The 21,068-nt window shown below is 44.6% G+C and overlaps 1 protein-coding gene across 2 annotated transcripts in view; it reads left to right on the forward strand.

The window, feature by feature from the left end:
- The window catches only part of LOC106608991 (calpain-1 catalytic subunit), a 32,571-nt gene extending 11,680 nt beyond the window's left edge, over positions 1-20,891 (forward strand). The window contains exons 5-22 of one of the 2 annotated variants that reach the window (XM_014207306.3): positions 7,348-7,481; positions 7,769-7,937; positions 8,228-8,311; positions 8,519-8,604; positions 8,784-8,858; positions 9,026-9,186; positions 9,273-9,433; positions 11,704-11,715; positions 12,355-12,566; positions 12,673-12,712; positions 12,936-13,001; positions 13,097-13,154; positions 15,667-15,731; positions 15,876-15,944; positions 16,192-16,270; positions 16,490-16,606; positions 19,162-19,220; positions 19,708-20,891. In XM_014207306.3, the coding sequence (XP_014062781.1) occupies positions 7,348-7,481; positions 7,769-7,937; positions 8,228-8,311; positions 8,519-8,604; positions 8,784-8,858; positions 9,026-9,186; positions 9,273-9,433; positions 11,704-11,715; positions 12,355-12,566; positions 12,673-12,712; positions 12,936-13,001; positions 13,097-13,154; positions 15,667-15,731; positions 15,876-15,944; positions 16,192-16,270; positions 16,490-16,606; positions 19,162-19,220; positions 19,708-19,734 (1,674 nt within the window). In that variant the 3' untranslated portion in view covers positions 19,735-20,891. Of the gene's footprint in view, positions 1-7,347; positions 7,482-7,768; positions 7,938-8,227; positions 8,312-8,518; positions 8,605-8,783; positions 8,859-9,025; positions 9,187-9,272; positions 9,434-11,703; positions 11,716-12,354; positions 12,567-12,672; positions 12,713-12,935; positions 13,002-13,096; positions 13,155-15,666; positions 15,732-15,852; positions 15,945-16,191; positions 16,271-16,489; positions 16,607-19,161; positions 19,221-19,707 lie in introns of both variants that reach the window. The other variant, XM_014207307.3, reaches the window with a different exon arrangement.
- The last annotated feature ends 177 nt before the right edge of the window (positions 20,892-21,068 follow it).

Genomic DNA, 21,068 nt, shown 5'->3' on the forward strand with positions numbered 1-21,068 from the left:
GGATGGGGTGGTGGATGAAAGTAGAAGACAAATTTCCATCTCATGTGGGCTAATAAAAACAAGAAATGTATCTTAATTCACTCCAAGGCACGCTTCCTGCTTCTTGCCAGGCCTTATCACGATGACCTTTGCTTTGTACACAAAACCAATCCTCTGACACACAGACACACCTATCATTCTCTGTATAGGACCTTAAAGCGACACCACAGTTGCCCTCCAAATGGACGTCTCCATGCATGGGCGACCAGGTGGTGCTTGCGTGTCCGTGTCCAATGCCCACTGTAGCAGCCCTCACTTTCACTCAGCTTTCCTCTCACTGAACCCTTTGATGGCAGCCAGCTGCCCACATTAATAGAGTCCGACTCAGCTGGGGGCCAGGGTGCCAGGACAGAGACGGAGAGACACACACAGAGACAGGAGCCAATACGGAGCCTGCTAGCCTAGTGCTGACCACTGCCCAGTCATTCAGAGTAACCATTATTGCTGCTACACTGAGCAGCAGGCAGCCAAGCTAAATACAGCACATCCATCATGAACACATTCATTAATGCAAACAGTGCTATTACATTTGCATACCACACAAAAGTAACACTACTAACACACTAACTGGAATTTACACCCCAGCCCTCTGCCAAAAGGAAGTGACTATAGGAAACCCCTATTTAAAAAGATGATTGACTGATTGCAGAAGTATTGCAACATGTTTTCATTGTCACTGTCACGTCCTGACCAGTATAGGGGTTATGTGTTATTGTAGTTTGGTCAGGACGTGGCAGGGGGTATTTGTTTTATATGGTTCGGGTTGTGTGTGTATGTAGAGGGGTGTTTGATTTATGTATTCCGGGATTTTTTGGCCACTGTTCTATGTTAGTGTATTTCTATGTTCTGTCTAGTCTAGTCTATTTCTATGTTTAGTTTATTGGGGTTGGACCTTCAATTGGAAGCAGCTGGTTATCGTTGCTTCTGATTGAAGGTCCTATAATTAGGAGTTTGTTTTCATGGGGTGTTGTGGGAGGTTGTTCGTTGCATAGCTGTGTGTTGCCTGCACGACTGGTTGTCGGTCGGTCGGTCGGTCGGTCGGTCGGTCGGTCGGTCGGTCGGTCGGTCGGTCGGTCGGTCGGTCGGTCGGTCGTTTTTTTTCTTGTGTTGTTCTAATAAAGTGAATATGAGCAGTCAACCCGCTGCGCCTTGGTCCATCCACCACGACGACCGTTACAGAACCTCCCACCAAACCCGGACCAAGCAGCATGCCCAGGAGGAGGAAGGATCCTGGGCCAGGGAAAGAAGGGAGCAGCACCTGGAGCGGAGAAAGCAGCGCGCTCGGGAGGTGATGGCATCCTGGTCGCTGGAGGTATTAGAGGCAAGGATAGACTGGACGTGTGAACAACTACTGGACTATTGTGACAACCTGCCTGGGAAGCAGGTAAAGGTGGAGAGGCAGACCCAATAATTTTTTTTGGGGGGGCACACGGGTAGTTTGGCTGGGCGAGGATTAAGCCCCAAGCCAAATCCCCGTGTTTTTGTCAAGCAACCCATGACTGGACAGGTCCCGTGCGTTGGAGTAATGCGCACGGCGTCGAGGCCAAGCATTTATAGGCCGGTGTGCGCGGTACCAGCGCCCCGTATTTGCCAGTACCGCGCTCGAGACCGCCAGTGCGCCTTCACGGTCCAGTTTATCCTGTTCCCGCTCCACGCACTAGCCGTGAAGTGCGTGTCTCCAGTCTGATACCTCCAGTACCAGCACCACGCACTAGGCTTCCAGTGCATCAGCCCAGTCCAGTATGTCCAGTTCCCGCTCCTCGCACTAGCCTTGAAGTACGTGTCTCCAGTCTGAATACCTCCAGTACTAGCACCACGCACTAGGCTTCCAGTGCATCATCCCAGTCCAACTCGTCCTGTTCCTGCTCCCCGCACTAGCCCTGAGGTGCGTGTCTCCAGTCTGGTACCTCCACTACCAGCACCACGCACCAGGCTTCCAGTGCGTCAGCCCAGTCCAACTCGTCCTGTTCCTGCTCCTCGCACTAGCCTTGGGGTGCGTGTCTCCAGTCTGATACCTCCAGTACCAGCACCACGCACCAGGCTCCAGTGCGTCAGCCCAGTCCAGCTTGTCATGTCCCTACTCCTCGTACTAGCCCTGTGGTGCGTGTCATTAGTCTGGTGTGTCCTAAGCCAGCCCCACGCACCAGAACTTCCGGCGACAGTGCCCCGTCCAGAACTTCCGGCGACAGTGCCCCGTCCAGAACTTCCGGCGACAGTGCCCCGTCCAGAACTTCCGGCGACAGTGCCCCGTCCAGAACTTCCGGCGACAGTGCCCCGTCCAGAGTGTCCGGCGACAGCCCGCCGTCCAGAGTGTCCGACGACAGCCCACTGTCCGGAACCGAGTGAGTCTGCCTACAGTCCAGAGCTCCTAGAGTCGCTCTACAGTCCGGGGTCGACAGAGAGGGACATCGCTGTAGAGACATTGTGTGAGTGGAGTGAGCCAGGGGTGGAGCGGGGTCTGCGTCCAGCTCCTGAGCCACCTCCTGAGGGGGGAGTATTGGGGAAAGGGGGGGTGTTGTAGGACCGTCGGTGACGGTGGCCACCCTCCCTTCCCTCCCATGTAATTTTGGGATTTATTTTTGTTTTGGGGGGGGGGGGTTATTTTGAGTTTTTGTGAGGTGCATCTGGGGTCTGCACCTTTGGGGGGGGGGGGGGGGGTACTGTCACGTCCTGACCAGTATAGGGGTTATGTGTTATTGTAGTTTGGTCAGGACGTGGCAGGGGGTATTTGTTTTATATGGTTCGGGTTGTGTATGTGGAGGGGTGTTTGATTTATGTATTCCGGGGTTTTTTGGGCACTGTTCTATGTTAGTATATTTCTATGTTCTGTCTAGTCTATTTCTATGTTTAGTTCATTGGGGTTGGACCTTCAATTGGAAGCAGCTGGTTATCGTTGCTTCTGATTGAAGGTCCTATAATTAGGAGTTTGTTTTCATGGGGTTTTGTGGGAGGTTGTTCGTTGCATAGCTGTGTGTTGCCTGCACGACTGTTTGTCGTTCGTTTTGTTTTTCTTGTGTTGTTCTAATAAAGTGAGTATGAGCACTCAACCTGCTGCGCCTTGGTCCATCCACCACGACGACCGTTACAGTCACACGTTACAGTCACATTTATTTCTACAGTCATAGCCTACTTATTTATGTCCTAAACAGTTTCCCTGCTGGCATGAGAGGAAATAACATGGCTGTGTGTCTATGAACCTACTGGCATATAAACTCATTCATGCATTAAATACAGTTGAAGTTGGAAGTTTACATACACTCAGGTTGGAGTCATTAAAACTCGTTTTTCAACCACTCCACAAATGTCTTGTTAACAAACTAGTTTTGGCAAGTCGGTTAGGACATCTACTTTGTGCATGACACAAGTCATTTTTCCAACAGTTGTTTACAGACAGATTATTTCACTTATAATTCACTGTATCACAATTCCAGTGGGTCAGAAGTTTACAGACACTAAGTTGACTGTGCCTTTAAACAGCTTGGAAAATTCCAGAAAATGATGTCATGGCTTTAGAAGCTTCTGATAGGCTAATTGACATCATTTGAGTCAATTAGAGGTGTACCTGTGAATGAATTTCAAGACCTACCTTCAAACTCAGTGCCTCTTTGCTTGACATCATGGGAAAATCAAAAGAAATCAGCCAAGACCTCAGAAAATAAATTGTAGACCTCCACAAGTCTGGTTCATCCTTGGGAGAAATTTCCAAATGCCTGAAGGTACCACGTTCATCTGTACAAACAATAGTACGCAAGTATAAACACCATAGGACCACGCAGCCGTCATAGCGCTCAGGAAGGAGACGCATTCTCTCTCCTAGAGATGAACATACTTTGGTGCGAAAAGTTCAAATCAATCCCAGAACAACTGCAAAGGACCTTGTGAAGATGCTGGAGGAAACGGGTACAAAAGTATCTATATCCACAGTAAAACGAGTCCTATATCGACTTAACCTGAAAGGCCACTCAGCAAGGAAGAAGCCACTGCTCCAAAACCGCCATAAAAAAGCCAGACTATGGTTTGCAACTGCACATGGGGACAATGTTTGTACTTTTTCGAGAAATGTCCTCCGGTCTGATGAAACAAAAATAGAACTGTTTGGTCATAATGACCATCATTATTTTTGGAGGAGAAAGGGGAGGCTTGCAAGCTGAAGAACACCATCCCAACCGTGAAGCACGGGGGTGGCAGCATTATGTTGGCATCATGAAGATGGAAAATGATGTGGATATATTGAAGCAACATCTCAAGACATCAGTCAGGAAGTTAAGCTTGGTCACAAATGGGTCTACCAAATGGACAATGACCCCAAGCATACTCCCAAAGTTGTGGCAAAATGGATTAAGGACAACAAAGTCAAGGTATTGGAGTGGCCATCACATAGCCCTGACTTCAATCCTATAGAAAATTGCAGAACTGAAAAAGTGTGTGTGAGCAAGGAGGCCTACAAATCTGACTCAGTTACACCAGCTCTATCAGGAGGAATGTGCCAAAATTCACCCAACTCATTGTGGGAAGCTTGTGGAAGGCTACCCGAAATGTTTGACCCAAGTTAAACAATTTAAAGGCAATGCAACCAAATACTAATTGAGTGTATGTAAACTTCTGACCCACTAGGAATGTGATGAAAGAAAGAAAAGCTGAAATAAATCATTCTCTCTACTATTTTTCTGACGTGTCACATTCTTAAAATAAAGTGGTGATCCTAACTGACCTAAGACGGGACATTTTTACTTGGATTAAATTTCAGGAATTGTGAAAAACTGAGTTTAAATGTATTTGGCTAAGGTGTATGTAAACTTCCTACTTCAACTGTATGTGCATGTGATCTAATTCACCATGTATCCCTTCCTCCATTGTGTGGCCTGTGTGTTAGTTTACAGTTGAAGGTCTAAACCCAATAATACATTGTTCTGTTGAGATCTCCCTCTACACCCACACACACACACACACACTTTGTTTTACTATCCTTGTGGGGACCAAAAAATGTATTCCCATTCAAAATCCTATTTTCCCTTAACCTAACCTTAACCCTAACCACCCTAAACCTAACACCACCTCCTAAACCAAACCCCTGACACTAATTCTAACCCTGATAGTAACCTTAACCATAAACCTAACCTCTTAGCCTAAAATAGCTGTTTACTCTGTGGGGACCCGGCAAAATGTCCTCACTTGTCCGAATTTTCCTTGTTTCACTATCCTTGTGAGGAATTCTGGTCCCCACAAAGATACTAAGAACACACACACACACACACGCACACACACACACACACACACACACACACACACACACACACACACACACACACACACCGTCTAAACCCAATAATACAGTGTTTTGTTGAGATCTCCTGATCCTGTGCCAGATCTCGTATGCCTGGGTGACTCATCCTCCCAAATGTAATTGGATGTTCTAATTGGTTTAGCCAGACAAAGGGGGAGCTGTGCTGCAGATTCTGGGAATGCGGTATGTAGCTTAGCTAGGCGCAGAGATGAGCTGTGAGACTCAACAAATCCTGTATTGTAAAACAGACTACAGTATGCCTGTAATTTTCGGTTTGGAAATATCTAGGTTGCTGATGGGATATTCTTATCAGAAGGTGAAAGGAACTGCACGGTTGAAGTGCTGCAGCTCTAGGACAGACTACACTCCCTCGAGCTTGCTACACAGATGTGGATATTTGGTTTACTTTCCTTGTGGCCAGCACTGGTGTGTTTATATCAGAGATCGTTGTGATAGCGTTGGGGTCAATTTTAGTTCAATTCTCCTATCCGTTGAACTAGTATGCAATTCAGTTCTCAAATTGATTGGTGTTTATATGGAACAGACACCAACTCTGCTAAATAGATACTGTAAGAGATAGGATTCAACCCTATCATAACTAACTTCCACCTACGTTACATTTTCTCCCATTTGACATCAATGCATGTCTAGGGGAAAATTCTACTTAACGTGGAAGTTAGGATTTGCCCCATAAAGGCTAACAGGGTAGACAGTGGCTCATAGTTTGGTTCCCCCTCTGTGTGTGTTGGTGGGGCAGGGGGTGTTGTGATACTTCTGTGTCAACCCTGTTCTGTCCTGTTCTGCAGTCGACCGTACAGTCCCAGCAGTCTCTTTAGCCCTGCAGAGCATGCAAAATTATCCATTTATCTGTCTCTGTCTCTCTCACTCTCACACTCACACTCACACACACACACACACACACACACACACACACACACACACACACACACACACACACAATAACAACTCAGCTGTGGCTCTCTGCTCTACATCCCCTCCCCCTGCCACTGTTTGGAAGTCACGAGTCAGAACAGTTTGAATCTAATTAGGTGTCATTGTAACTACTGGTTTTGACACTTCAGTATTGTTACATTCATGTATCCCAGAGCCACATACCTCAAACTCTATATAATGTTCTGGTGTCCCTGATGTTATTTTGTGGTGGTGGAGCTATATTGCCTTGCCGTAGGTCTGCATCAGTCAACTACGTGCAGCTGAGGAGAATGGTACATACATTATTGGACAGCCTGTATTTCTCCCTCTAAAAGCATACTAACATCACAGTGGTGTAGGCAGGCTACATGGAACCCATGTGTATTGGAAGGAAGATAGCGTGATCTTGCCATAAATTCCTGTGGTTGTTGCCTCAATCTTAGTTCCTCCCCCTTCCCTGTTGAGCCCTATGGTGATATTGTTCTAATGCCACTTCTGCCCCCTGGTGGTCATTGGATGTAAGTGACTAAACGCTCCGCTCTGGTTAGAAGTTACCCCCGGGCACAGTTCTGCGATCAGCTCACCCTCACCACTAGAGGGGACGTCAGAGCTTGTCTTCAATGTTCAATGTATTCGTTCTTGGTGCTTGTGCAAAGTAAGGCACCGCGTGTAAAACTGACCTTAAATCAGTGCTTAGCTGCATCTCACTTCATCCTATCCCTATCCAAATTTCAGTGGCAGGTTGGAGAGTGGGTAAAGGTAGTGATATTGAGCTCCCTACTATCTGTGTGTTGTATTTCTACTGTCTGTGTGTTGTAGTTCTACTGTCTGTTTTGTAGTTCTACTGTCTGTGTGTTGTAGTTCTGGTAGTCTCCCTACTGTCTGTGTGTTATATTTCTACTGTCTGTGTGTTGTATTTCTACTGTCTGTGTGTTGTAGTTCTACTGTCTGTTTTGTAGTTCTACTGTCTGTGTGTTGTAGTTCTGGTAGTCTCCCTAATATGTGTGTGTTATAGGTCTACTGTCTGTTTTGTAGTTCAACTGTCTGCGTCTTGTAGTTCTGATAGTCTCCCTACTGTCTGTGTTTTGTAGTTCTGGCAGTATGGGGAGTGGGTGGAGGTGGTGATCGATGACAGGCTGCCGGTGAAGGATGGGAAGCTACTCTTCGTCCACTCTGCCGAGGGAGGAGAATTCTGGAGCGCCCTGCTGGAGAAAGCCTACGCCAAGTAAGGAGGGATGAGGGATGGGAGGAGAGGAGAAAAAGGAGAGAAGAGGGTGGTTAGAAGGATTCAAGTGTATACATGGGCTTTGCATTTATTTCACTCTGTATATGTTGGTATGGGTTATGATATCTGTAAGTCGATCTGAATAAGAGCGTCTGCTAAATGACCAAAATGTAAATACAAATTATGTAAAATGATATGTCTATATGCATGTGTCGTGTCTGTATATTGTACAGAAATGTCTGTTTTTAAATAGTCTTTTGAAACAGAATTGTCCACCTTCGTTGCAGGCTACATGGCTGTTACGAGGCCCTGTCGGGAGGCAGCACGTCAGAGGGTTTTGAGGACTTCACAGGAGGGGTAACAGAGATGTATGAGCTGAGGAAAGCGCCCTCTGACCTCTACAGTATCATCAGTCGGGCTGTGGAGAGAGGATCGCTGCTGGGCTGCTCCATAGACGTCAGTACTCAGATTTGTTACGTTCATTTGTTCGATTATGTCATAGAAAACACTGCCTATTTTAATAAGCTTGACGCGGCGCTAAGAACCAGGATGTTTCACAGACGTCATCATTTTCACAGACTTTGTCATATCATGTCCCTGCCTGGAACATGTAACAGTGTGTCAAGAGTCCCTGTGTGTGTATCCTCTCAAATCGAATCAAGTCAAATGTTGTCATGTGCACCATGATACAACAGGTGTAAACAGTACAGTGAAACACTTACTCTGACGTTGTCTTCTGTCCCCAGATCACCGGTAGTCAGGACATGGAGGCTGTGACCTTTAAGAAGCTGGTGAAAGGTCACGCCTACTCAGTGACCGGGGTTGACGAGGTGAGCCAATGACTGCTCTGGTTTGAGTGGCACTAAGGGGTCAATTCCCCCAATTGCATCATGTGTTCTGAACAGTCGGACGCAAAAGACAGCATTAAAACGAATACAAATGTGTCTACCTTAACCTGTACATGAATCAAATTTGGATTTGGTGGCCATTTTCCCATCTACTATACATCTGTGTAATGCAGTATCCCTCAACCTCAGGTGGTGTACAGGGGGAATATGACCAAACTGGTCCGCATCCGCAACCCCTGGGGAGAGATAGAGTGGACTGGTGCCTGGAGTGACAAGTAAGAGAAGGAAACACTGTTATACACCTCTCATATTACCTATCATATAACTAGTGAGAGTGATTTTATACTGCAGGTGTCATATTACATATCACACTGTGTAACTAGTGAGAGTGGTTTTCTATCCCAGTTGATATGGAATACAGTCGTTAATGTATTTTCATTTGCGATTATTTTAGCTCCAGAGAGTGGGAGAGCGTGGACCGGTCAGTCAGAGGGCGACTCCAGAACCGCAGTGAGGATGGAGAGTTCTGGTGAGTGTGCGGGAGTGTGTATTTGTGTCACCGAGTCTGATGGCCTCTGGGTATGATACTTGAGAGAATGTGTGAGTTATTGCATCATACACATTACAGACTGTCCCTTCCTCTCCCCTTCTCCCTCCCTGCCTTCCACCTCTCGCTCTCTCCATCCCTCCTCTCAGGATGTCATTCAGCGACTTCCTGCGTGAGTTTACGCGTCTGGAGATCTGTAACCTCACAGCAGACGCCCTGGAGGCCAACCAGCAGAAGAAGTGGAGCTCAGCCGTCTACCAGGGGGAGTGGAGGAGGGGCAGCACGGCCGGGGGCTGCAGGAACTTCCCTGGTAAGGAGAGAGGGAGGCTATAAAGAAGTGGTACACAGTTGATTAGAAAATGTCTTCTGATAACTTCCCCCCCCCACAATGCTTAGCCACATTCTGGATCAACCCACAATTCAAGATCGGCTTGCAGCACCCCGACACAGCCGGCCAATCAGATTGCAGCTTCCTGGTGGCGCTGATGCAGAAGGACCGGAGAAAGAAACGCAAGGAGGGCAAGGACATGGAGACCATCGGATTCGCCATTTACGAGGTGTTGGGGTGTAATATGTATGAATATGCCTATATAAATTCTTCTCTATCTCCTTTCAGTGTGTGTTAAACAACAGTGGGTGATACTGAAATCCTAATTCTACTCTCACTTAATCCAGGCTATAGTAAATGGTTCTACTAAACTCAAATATATTTCACACATGGGCCTCACATAGACAACCGCATGCTCGACTTCAAGTCCTAATATTATATCTTAAGGGTGTAGAGTAACGGTGATATATTATTGGACGATAGCGTCACAAAGTAATTTTCTATGGAAATCCCTACAGAACTCAACTTCCTTGTAATAATTGTATTGGTATACTAAGGGTTGTACATTTCCTTTACTATCCTATGGTAGGAAAGTGTCACTAACAAATATGTTCAACCTTTAATTCAAATAACTTCTGTCCTACTCCTAACTTTTTATTCCACCATTGGGCCATTACCTAATAAAACCCCCTTTACAGGCCTTTGCAGACATGGTGAGCGTCAGTTTGGTTTTATTTGACAGTCAGCCGTGTAATGATAATGGTGTAGGTGCCCTATGTTAGCCTTTCCTACCTATTATCTAACTTGCAATAATGTCAGTGGGTGTTGTATCAGTTTGAACTCTATTTCCTCCACTGTCTTCTCATATGCCCATAAAACAAAACCTCATCTCCACCAATTCCACTTAAAAGGCTCCTTAACTATCCTTCTACAAGTAATTATAGGTCGTATTTCAACTAATACAAAATATGTTGAGGGTATTACTAGTTCCTCATGGTGTAGGGTAATATACGTCTTAAAGGTATTATCTTTATCATACCCGCCTTTTCTTATACAATGACAGAACTCCTTCCTGCCGTCCTCACTTCCAAAAATCTCTTTCTTATATTATTTACATGTAATGCCTTTATCTATATATTGTTCCTCATCCTCCTCTTTATCAAAAATCCACTTATAACGGCTCTCAGTCCTCAGACCAAATAACCAATTCTCGATTTGTTTATCTCCCCACCCACTGCGCATTTCACTCACACCAAACAAACATATAAGGACAGACAACATATTATTTCTATCTTCCAGGTGCCCCATAGGTTATCGCCTGTTTCAGAACTCTCACGCTAGATACAGCTTCTGCTCCCTAACTACTCTTGAGTACCCTTCCGGAAGTTACCCCAGCACCCCCAACACGCAAGAAGGCGAGCTACTGTTCTTAATACATATAACATATAACACACATTGACATACAACAGTTACCACACATTCATTGACTTATACATGCACATTTTAGGTTCCTTTGTTTTTATAATTACAAGAGGGAGGCGGTGGTTTTACATACCAGCGAAACACTGAACACCCACTTCTTTTAAATTACAGACTTTGATATAACAGGTGTCTGCTTACCTTACAATTTGGTGATCAGAGAAGGGGGTTCAGGTTCCGTCCAGTAGCGTTGCACTCACTCCCTCCTGGCAAGCTCGCCAAATGTTGGTTCCGTTTTTCCGTGCTCCGTTTTTTACTTAACAAATAAGGAACACTCAAAATGTGCACTTATAAATCATAACAATTTTTATCAAAATACAGCTGTAGACAGAAGTCAAAGATCAAACATCACACATACAACTGATGTCTCTCCTGAGTTCTGCAAAATAGGAAAAGTCCAAGTTGCTTTTATCATGCTTGTAGTCAACACCCTGTGATGGAACTGCCTTTGTCATTACTTTCTACTCATGAGACCAAGCACATGCATCCACAGCTATACAAACATAGTTTCAGTGTTATCTAAAGGCCCAGCAGTAAATGTCCACTCCCCAAGTTGATTTATAGTGGTGTGTCTGACTAGTCTCTTATCTCTTTCAATCCCCTGCAGGGTTCTGTGTTTATCTTTCAGGCGCTTTTCTCACAGACCCCCTGTTTTGACTTCAATAATTCACACATCTCTCAGACCGTTTCTTTATAAGAGGCAGAGACTAGAAAAGACTGTGGAACAATATTAAAACCTTACAATTAATATATATATATACCCTATAAATGTGGAGGGGTCTTATAACCCTTCCCCTTCTATTAATACAACATAAGCTTAATCAGTTATTATAATACATCAAACATTTGGTGCAGCCCCTATTATGACCCCAATTTGACCCCAACAGAGGCAAGAGACGTTTTCTTCTTTTTACATATTTAGCAAGGCGGTAGGATTGTTCATCAAAGACAGTGTTTTGAGTAACTAGTAATTGACTGTATGTTTCTATCTAACACTTGTCTTTCTGTGTCTTTCTACAGGTTCCTAATGAGGTATGTATTTTCTGCTGGCCAGTTTTATCTTACATTGGGTTGTGAGGTAACTGTGTAATAATTAAAACACTTGTTGGACAGCATAACTGTATTTGAGAGATATTTAGTGCATTAAAAACCTATTGGACAGTGCATTAAAAACCTGTTGGGCAGTGCATTAAAAACCTGTTGGACAGTGCATTAAAAACCTGTTGGACAGTGCATTAAAAACCTGTTGGACAGTGTGTCATAGCTGAAGTGGAATGTAGCCAATAGGCCTATATTGACCTGCATGTCTCAAAGGCCAATGTAGCTTGTGCTTAGGCTCACAGCCAATTGTCTCATATGGAGATGCATGGTAGCATTCTCCTAATTTCTATGGTAGCATAGACATAAGGTCAGGGATTAGAGGTCAAGGGTTCTTTACGTTTGTCTCTGTCCTCTCAGTATGTGGGTGGGACAGGGGTTAGAGGTTAAGGGTAAGAGGTCACACAGAGCTTTCCCTTCTCGCCATCCTATCAGTACATGGGTTAGGTTCACATAGTTTAACTAACTCACTCATACTGCTTTCCCCTGCCCTCTGTCCTTAGTATGTGGGTAGATCAGGGGTTAGTGAGTTCACCTCACAGGATTTTCCCCCTGCTCTCTCTGTCCTCTCAGTATGTGGGTAGATCAGGCATCCACCTGAAGAGAGATTTCTTCCTGACGCACGGTTCCAGTGCCCGCTCTGAGCTCTTCATCAACCTGAGAGAGGTGAGCTCTCGCTTCCAGCTGCCCGCCGGGGAGTACATCATCGTCCCTTCCACCTTCGAACCCCAGAAGGAGGGAGACTTTGTCCTCAGAGTCTTCTCTGAGAAACCAGCTAACTCGGAGTGAGTAGTAGGGAAACATATAAGGGAATAGAGATTATGGACAGTAGAAAGGCAATTAATTTAATGTAAGGACATTGATACTAGTGTTCTTTTCTGTCTGTGTTAGGGAGCTGGATGATGACGTCACAGCTGAACTTCCTGCAGAGGTGAGGGGAAGAGACAAGGGCTGAAATGGCACCCTATTCCCTATATAGTGTGTTACGTTTGACTAGGGCTCTGGTCAAAAGTAGTGCTCTATGTGGGGAATAGGGTTCCATTTCAGATGCAGACCATGGAGAATCCTATTTGATAAACAAGCCCATACTGTAACATGCCAACACCAGTACTGCCAACAAGAAGAGTTGACGTTCCTCTGTATCTCTGTTTCAGTCTCAGCTGGAGGAGAGCCAGATTGATGCTGGCTTCAAGAGTCTGTTCAGACAGCTGGCTGGAGAGGTGAGGAGACTAGGGAGGGGAAGTGAGGGGACAGCAGGGCGAATGGGCTGATGGGAAATGTAGTATATCCTCATGTTCTGTTTCTGTGCCTACAGGACATGGAGATCAGTGCCACAGAGCTGCAGACCATACTCAACAGGATCATAAGCAAGCGTGAGTCCCTGGGAATAGAATTAAAACATAGTATTGTGCTTTATACAGTGCATTCGGAAAGTTTTCAGACCTCTTGACTTTTTCCACATTTTGTTACGTTACAGGCGTATTCTAAAATGTATTAAATCATTTTTTTCTCCTCATGAATTTACACAAAATACCCCATAATGACAAAGCAAAAACAGTTAATTTTTTATTTTTGCACATTTATTATTAATAAAAAACAGAAATATCACATTTACAGACCCTTTACTCAGTACTTTGTTGAAGCACCTTTGGCAGCGATTACAGCCTTGAGTCTTCTTGGGTATGATGCTACAAGCTTGGCACACCAGTATTTGGGGAGTTTCGCCCATTCTTCTCTGTAGATCCTCTCAAGCTCTGTCAGGTTGGATGGGGTATTGTTGCTGCACAGCTATTTTCAGGTTCCTCCAGAGATGTTTGATCGGGTTCAATTCCGGGCTCTGGCTGGGCCACTCAAGGACATTCAGAGACTTGTCCCGAAGCCACTCCTGCGTTGTCTTGGCTGTGTGCTTAGGGTTGTTGTCCGGTTGGAAGGTGAACCTTCGCCCCAGTCTAAGGTCCTGAGCGCCCTGGAGCAGGTTTTCATCAAGGTTGTCTCTGTACTTTGCTCCGTTCATCTTTCCCTCGATCCTGACTAGTCTCCCAGTCCCTGCTGCTAAAAAACATCCCCACAGCATAATGCTGCCACCACCATGTTTCACTGTAGGTATGGTGCCAGGTTTCCTCCAGACGTGATGCTTGGCATTCAGGCCAAAGAGTTCACTCTTGGTTTCATCAGACCAGAGAATCGTGTTTCTCATGGTCTGAGAGCATCTCCAAGCAGGTTGTCATGTGCCTTTTACTGAGGAGTGGCTTCTGTCTGGCCACTCTACCATAAAGGCCTGATTGGTGGAGTGCTGAAGAGATGGTTGTCCTGCAAGGTTCTCCCATCTCCAAAGAGGCACTCTGGAACTCTGTCAGAGTGACCATTTGGTTCTTGGTCACCTCCCTGACCAAGGTTCTTTTCCCCCGATTGCTCAGTTTGGCCGGGCAGCCAGCTCTAGGAACAGTGTTGGTGGTTCCAAACTTTTTCCATTTAAGAATGATGGAGGCCACATTGTTCTTGGGGACCTTCAATGCTGCACACATTTTTTGGTACTCTTCCACAGATCAGTGCCTAGACACAATCCTGTCTCGGAGCTCTATGGACAATTCCTTCGACCTCATGGCTTGGTTTTCGCTCTGACATGCACTGCCAACTGTGGAAACCTTACATAGACAGGTGTGTGCCTTTCCAAATAATGTCCAATCAATTACATTTACCACAGGTGGATGTCACGAGAATTTGCTATCTCAATGGTTGAACTCAACTACTACAAAAGCTCTGTCTAATTCCTGAAGGTTGTAAAGCTCCAGTTCAAAGAAATAGACAAGGTCTCAGCCTGCAATAGATCAGTCCTTTATTCAGAGAGTACTCTGCCTTCAAAATGAGAACACAGTCTTTTTATAGCACACACACACACAAATGAACTCACATCAGTAGAAACTCCACCTCGCTTTAGGTGGGCTGTATTTTTCCACAGTTCACATACATTGTTTATCACACTTCTGAAACATGTTTCATTATCTTCTGCAAGCCTATCCGTTTCTAACAGTTAGATAACAGTCTCCTCCCAGGGGTGGGGAGGCCTCTTTCCAGTTATTAGTTTCACCGTTATCACAAGTCGACAGTTCAGTTGTCCTTGAATGTCTCAACTATACCCTGCTCATATTGCGAAATAGTAACTCAATGGCCTAGTCTTAAAAGGTCTAGTCACACATGTTATTGGATTATGACTCTAACACATTTCATACAATTATATGGTTTCAGGGTGGAATACTTTAGCCATTATCTTAAACATACAAATTCTTCTATCAGTGAACTACAGTCAAGTTGTAGAAACATCTCAAGGATGATCAGTGGAAACAGGATGCACCTGAGCTCAATTTCGATTCTAATAGCAAAAGGTCTGAATACTTCCGTTTTTTATTTAACCTTTATTTAACTAGGAAAGGTATTTTTTTAGGCAAGGTATTTACATGTTTTATTTTATTTCTTTATTTGCAAATCATTTATAAAATGTCTGAATACGTTCCGAATGCACTGTATCTCTGTATATGTGAGTCTACTCGAGATCTTTCACAATCCTTCGAACTGAGACCCACACTGTATCTCTGTATATGTGAGTCTACTCGAGATCTTTCACAATCCTTCGAACTGAGACCCACACTGTATCTCTGTATATGTGAGTCTACTCGAGATCTTTCACAATCCTTCGAACTGAGACCCACACTGTATCTCTGTATATGTGAGTCTACTCGAGATCTTTCACAATCCTTCGAACTGAGACCCACACTGTCGGTCCTTCCAGGCAGATTTGTATTTTACAGATGCGTATAAATCTCTCATGCTCTGTCTCTCTGTCTCACACACACACACACACACACACACACACACACACACATACAGACAAAGATCTGAAGACAGATGGATTTGGACCAGAAGCTTGTCGCACTATGATCAACCTGATGGATGTATCCTTGGTGTACTTCAATCAATTCTTTATACAGTACTAGTCCCATCTGTCTGGTCTTTCAGCGTCTGTCTGGTCTCTCTGTCTGGTCTCTCTTTCGATGTGACTGTCTGTATAAACAGGGTTCCTTGACCGTGTCCTTCAGACTGATGGTAGTGGTAAACTGGGACTGGCAGAGTTCCACGTGCTGTGGGAGAAAATTAAACGATACCTGGTGAGCTGAGCTGAAAATCCTGTTCTCCTATTCACTTACATCATTCACTTGAACTGAGCCTTCGCTCTCGTCATTAGTTCCTTGTCCAGTCTCAGTAGAGCATTTCACCAGTTTCTCTCGCAATCTCCGTCCCTCTCTGCCTTTGCCTCTCTCTCCCTATCCTTCTCTTTATCTCTCTCGCTCTCTTTCTCTCCTTGTCTCTCTCTCTCTGTCTCTCTCTCGCTCTCTGTCTCCATCCCTCCACCAGACTGTATTCCGTCAGTTTGACCTGGACAAGTCAGGCACCATGAGTTCCTATGAGATGAGGATGGCCCTGGAGGCGGCAGGTACAGTACCTCTTTCCCTTAAATCTCAATCTGTTTTTTTTTGTAGAGCATCATCATTATTTTTTATTTAGCCACAGTAAGGACACCTGACTAACCAACAATAACTGAAAATAGAAATTCATACGTTTGACCCATTGTTCTCTATGAAAGCATATCTGGCTGGTTTAAACCCATTTTAAATGGTTCCTGCCTTTGTAATTTTTCTGTCTGTGTCATCAGGTTTCAAGCTGACGAACCACCTGTTCCAGCTGATAATTCTGCGCTACACTGAGGCTGACCTGACAGTTGACTTTGACAACTTTGTTACCTGCCTGGTTAGGCTGGAGACCATGTTCAGTGAGTACAGTCCAATCAAATCACATTTTATTGGTCACATACACATGGCTAGTAGATTTTAGTGCGAGTGTAGCGAAATGCTTGTGCTTCTAGTTCTGACAGTGCAATGCAGTAATATCTAACAAGTAATCTAACAATTCCCCAACAACTACCTAATACACACAAATCTAAAGGGGTGAATGAGACTATTTACATATAAATATATGGATGAGCGATGGCCGAGCGGCATAGGCAAGGTGCAGTAGATGGTATAAAATACATTATATACATATGATATGAGTAATGTAAGATATGTAAAGTGACTAGTGATCCATTTCTTTAAGTGGCCAGTGTTTGGGTCTCAATGTAGGCAGCAGCCACTCTGAGTTAGTGACTGCTGTTTAGCAGTCTGATGGACTTGAGATAGAAGCTGTTTTTCAGTCACTTGGTCCCAGCTTTGATGCACCTATACTGACCTCTCCTTCTGGATGGTAGCGGGGTGAACAGGCAGTGGCTCAGGTGGTTGTTGTCCTTGATGATCTTTTTGGCCTTCCTGTGACATCGTGTGGTGTAAGTGTCATGGAGGGCAGGTAGTTTGCCCCCAGATATGCGTTGTGCAGACCGCACCACCCTCTGGAGAGCCTTGTGGTTGAGGGCGGTGCAGTTGCCAAACCAGGCTGTGATACAGCCTGACAGGATGCTCTCGATTATGCATCTGTAAAAGTTTGTCAGGGTTTTGAGTGCCAAGCCAAATTTCTTCATTTTTACCCCATTTTCCATTTTAGTAATTTAGCAGACGCTCTTATCCAGAGCGACTTACAGTAAGTAGTGAATGCATTAATTTCATGCATTAAAAAAAAAAATGTGTACTGGCCCCCTGTGGGAATCGAACCCACAACCCTGGCGTTGCACACACCATGCTGGCATTGCAAACACCATGCTCTACCAACTGAGCCACAGGGAAGCCTTCTTCAGCCTCCTAAGGTCGAAGAGGCGCTGTTGCGCCTTCTTCACCACACTGTCTGTGTGGGTGGACCATTTCAGTTTGTCTGGGATGTGTACGCCGAAGAACTTAAAACTTTCCACCTTCTCCACTGCTGTCCCTTCAATGTGGATAGGGGCGTGCTCCCTCTGCTGTTTCCTGAAGTCCACGATCATCTCCTTTGTTTTGTAGACATTGAGTGAGAGGTTGTTTTCCTGACACCACATTCCGAGTGCCCTCACCTCCTCCCTGTAGGCTGTCTCGTTGTTATTGGTAATCAAGCCCACTACTGTTGTGTCGTCTGCAAACTTCAGTTGGAGGCGTGCATGGCCACGCAGTCGTGGGTGAACATGGAGTACAGGAAGGGGCTGAGCACGCACCCTGGTGGGGCCCCAGTGTTGAGGGTCAATGAAGTAGAGATGTTGTTTCCTACCTTCACCACCTGGGAGCAGCCCGTCAGAAAGTCCAGGACCCAATTACACAGGGCAGGGTTGAGAACCAGGGCCATCAGCTTGATGATGAAATTGGGGGGTACTATGGTGTTGAATGAGCTGTAGTCAATGAACAGCATTCTTACATAGGTATTCCTCTTGTCCAGATGGGATAGGGTAGTGTGCAGTGTGATGGCGATTGCTTCGTCTGTGGACCTGTTAGGGCGGTATGCAAACTGAAGTGAGTCTAGGGTGGCCGGTATGGTGGATGTGATATGATCCTTGACCAGTCTCTCAAAGCACTTCATGATGACAGACATGAGTGCTATGGGGCGGTAGTCATTTAGTTCAGTTATCTTTGCCTTCTTGGGTACAGGAACAATGGTGTCCATCTTGAATCATGTGTTGACAGCAGACTGGGATAGGGAGAGATTGAATATGTCCGTAAATACACCAGCCTGATCTGCACATGCTCTGAGGACGCGGCTAGGGTTGCCGTCTGGGCCAGTAGCCTTGCGAGGGTTAACACGTTTAAATGTTTTACTCATGTCGGCCACGGAGAAGGAGAGGGGGGGTGCAGTCCTTGTTAGCGGGCCACAACGGAGGCACTGTATTATCCTCAAAGCGGGCAAAGAAGTTGTTTAGTTTGTCTGGAAGCGTGATGTCCGTGTCTGTGACGTGGCTAGTTTTCTTTTTGTAGTCCGTGGGACTACGTCTTGTGTCTGAGCCGTTGAATTGCAACTCCACTTTGTCCCTGTACCGGCATTTCACTTGTTTGATTACCTTGGGGAGGGAATAACTACACTGTTTATATTCGGCCATATTCCCAGACCTCTTTCCATGGTTAAATGCGGTGGTTCGTGCTTTCAGTTTTGTGCGAATGCCGCCATCCATACACGGTTTCTGGTTAGGGTAGATTTTAATAGTCACAGTGGATACAACATCTCCAATGCACTTCCTTATAAACTCACTCACCGAGTCAGCTTATAGATCGACGTTATCCATCATCCATACGATGTCCTGTATAAGGTATATTTTACACTGATGTTTTAGATTGGCCAATGATGTATGATCTTGCTCCCAATGTTCAGAATAGTGAATGTCATATTCATATGGGTGCTTTACATTTTTAACTGACTTTCGTAACACTACTGTACTTATAGAAACCTTCAAGACGATGGACACAGATTCTGATGGAGTGATAGAACTCAACTTCTTCCAGGTCTGATCTCACATTTCTATCTCTCATCTGTTACGTTTTTGTTGTTGTTCAGTTGATCTGAGTATAAGAGTGTTGTCATAGCTAGCCTACACAGATGAAAGGGGTTGCTTGTTATGTGATTCTTATGTCACTGTTCATAATGAGCAATGTACTGATGATGTAAACGTCAAATCAAATCATATCAAATGTTATTAGTCACATGCGCCGAATACAACAGGTGAAATGCTTACTTACTAACCAACAATGCAGTTAAAAAAAAATACATATAAGAAATAAAAGTAACAAGTAATTAAAGAGCAGCAGTAAAATAATAATAGCGAGACTATATACAGGGGTGTACCGGTACAGAGTCAATGTGCAGGGGCACCGGTTAGTTGAGGTAATATGAACATGCCGGTAGAGTTATTAAAGTGACTATGTGCTCTCTTCCCCTCTGTACTCTCTCACTGCATCTCTCTCTACATCTCCCCCTCCTCTCTGTCTACAGTGGATCACCCTGACCATGTTTGCCTAAAGATGATGGACTCACTGATGTTATTGCACCAGACTACACTAATGTAATTTCAGAAGTGCCTTTCTCTGGCTCTTCCTCTCTGCACTGCAGAGATCAAAAAAAAAACTTGAGTAATGTTTACAACATTTAATATGGGGATCATGTGCCAAAGCATTGCCTGTTACCTTAGAAACAGAGGGAGACAACTCTACTCACATGGCGCCACAACATAGAGGAAGACGGAAGGGCATTTTGATACTCCCTCCAATTGGATAGGAAGGAAACTTCCTAAAGTTTTTGTTTTACATCTTGTGCCAATTTTCACAATTGCCTTGTCATATTTTCAACGTTCCTTTTGGAAGCCATTTTGGGGCCTGTGTTTCAGGAATAGGCAATGGGGGTGTTGGTATGGAGTTTGGGTCAAAAGGATTTTCTCTGCTGAGAAAGAAGGCAAAGTGCTGTTGTAATTTGGAAGTACTTCATCATCCTTAGAGGATCGAATCACCGGCATGACAATTTTTATTTAGAAGTCGTATATGTCAGTACTTTTCAGTGGGAAAACCCCCACAATATCCTTGTAATGCCGCATACTCAAAACTTGATATCCTCATTTTGAATGGATGCCAAAGACACTTCAAGGATATCCCAGCTTTTTATGTTAATTTTTTTTGTGTGTTCCACGGGGAACATGAAACTACCCACTGGGCATTGACGTCAATTCCACGTTGGTTCAACGTAATTTCATTGAAATGACATGGAAACAACATTGATCCAACCAGTGTGTGCCCAGTGGATATTTTATTTTTATTTTAGTATTTGTGATGTAGGTTATAAGTGATGACAGATTTTTGATTGGAATAGCAGGCATCAACCTGATCGCATGTAATGTCAGTTGTATTCATGGATGAAGGAAGGTAATGTGCAGTTGGAGACATTTTGCCAAACAGACTGAGGGAACCAGAAACAGTATGACACTCTTATTGCCATGACATTCAATTCTATAGTTGCCATTTTTCTGTGTAGATTGATAATAAAATGTCTTATATGCATTATGCAATCACGACTGTTGTTTACAGTGTACTCTGGAATTGTGTTATGCTCTCTCTTATTATGGAATTATGTACCTTTTCCATTTCTATCTATACAAAACTTCAATAAACTTTTTCTGAACACAATTATATTAATGCGGATATGTCATAATTTGGGTTTTGAGCAAAGTTAACATCTCTTCTAAAATCAATATCAGACTCATGGAATGTGTCCCATTTGTAAATATATAAACCCATGAAGAATACTCAAGTTTCTTCCTCAAACTTTTCTGAACTTATTCACACAGGTGAGTATTAGAGGGGAAA

This window comes from Salmo salar, chromosome 07 (genome assembly GCF_965601325.2).
Source record: "Salmo salar chromosome 07, fSalSal1, whole genome shotgun sequence".
NCBI classification, from domain to species: domain Eukaryota; kingdom Metazoa; phylum Chordata; class Actinopteri; order Salmoniformes; family Salmonidae; genus Salmo; species Salmo salar.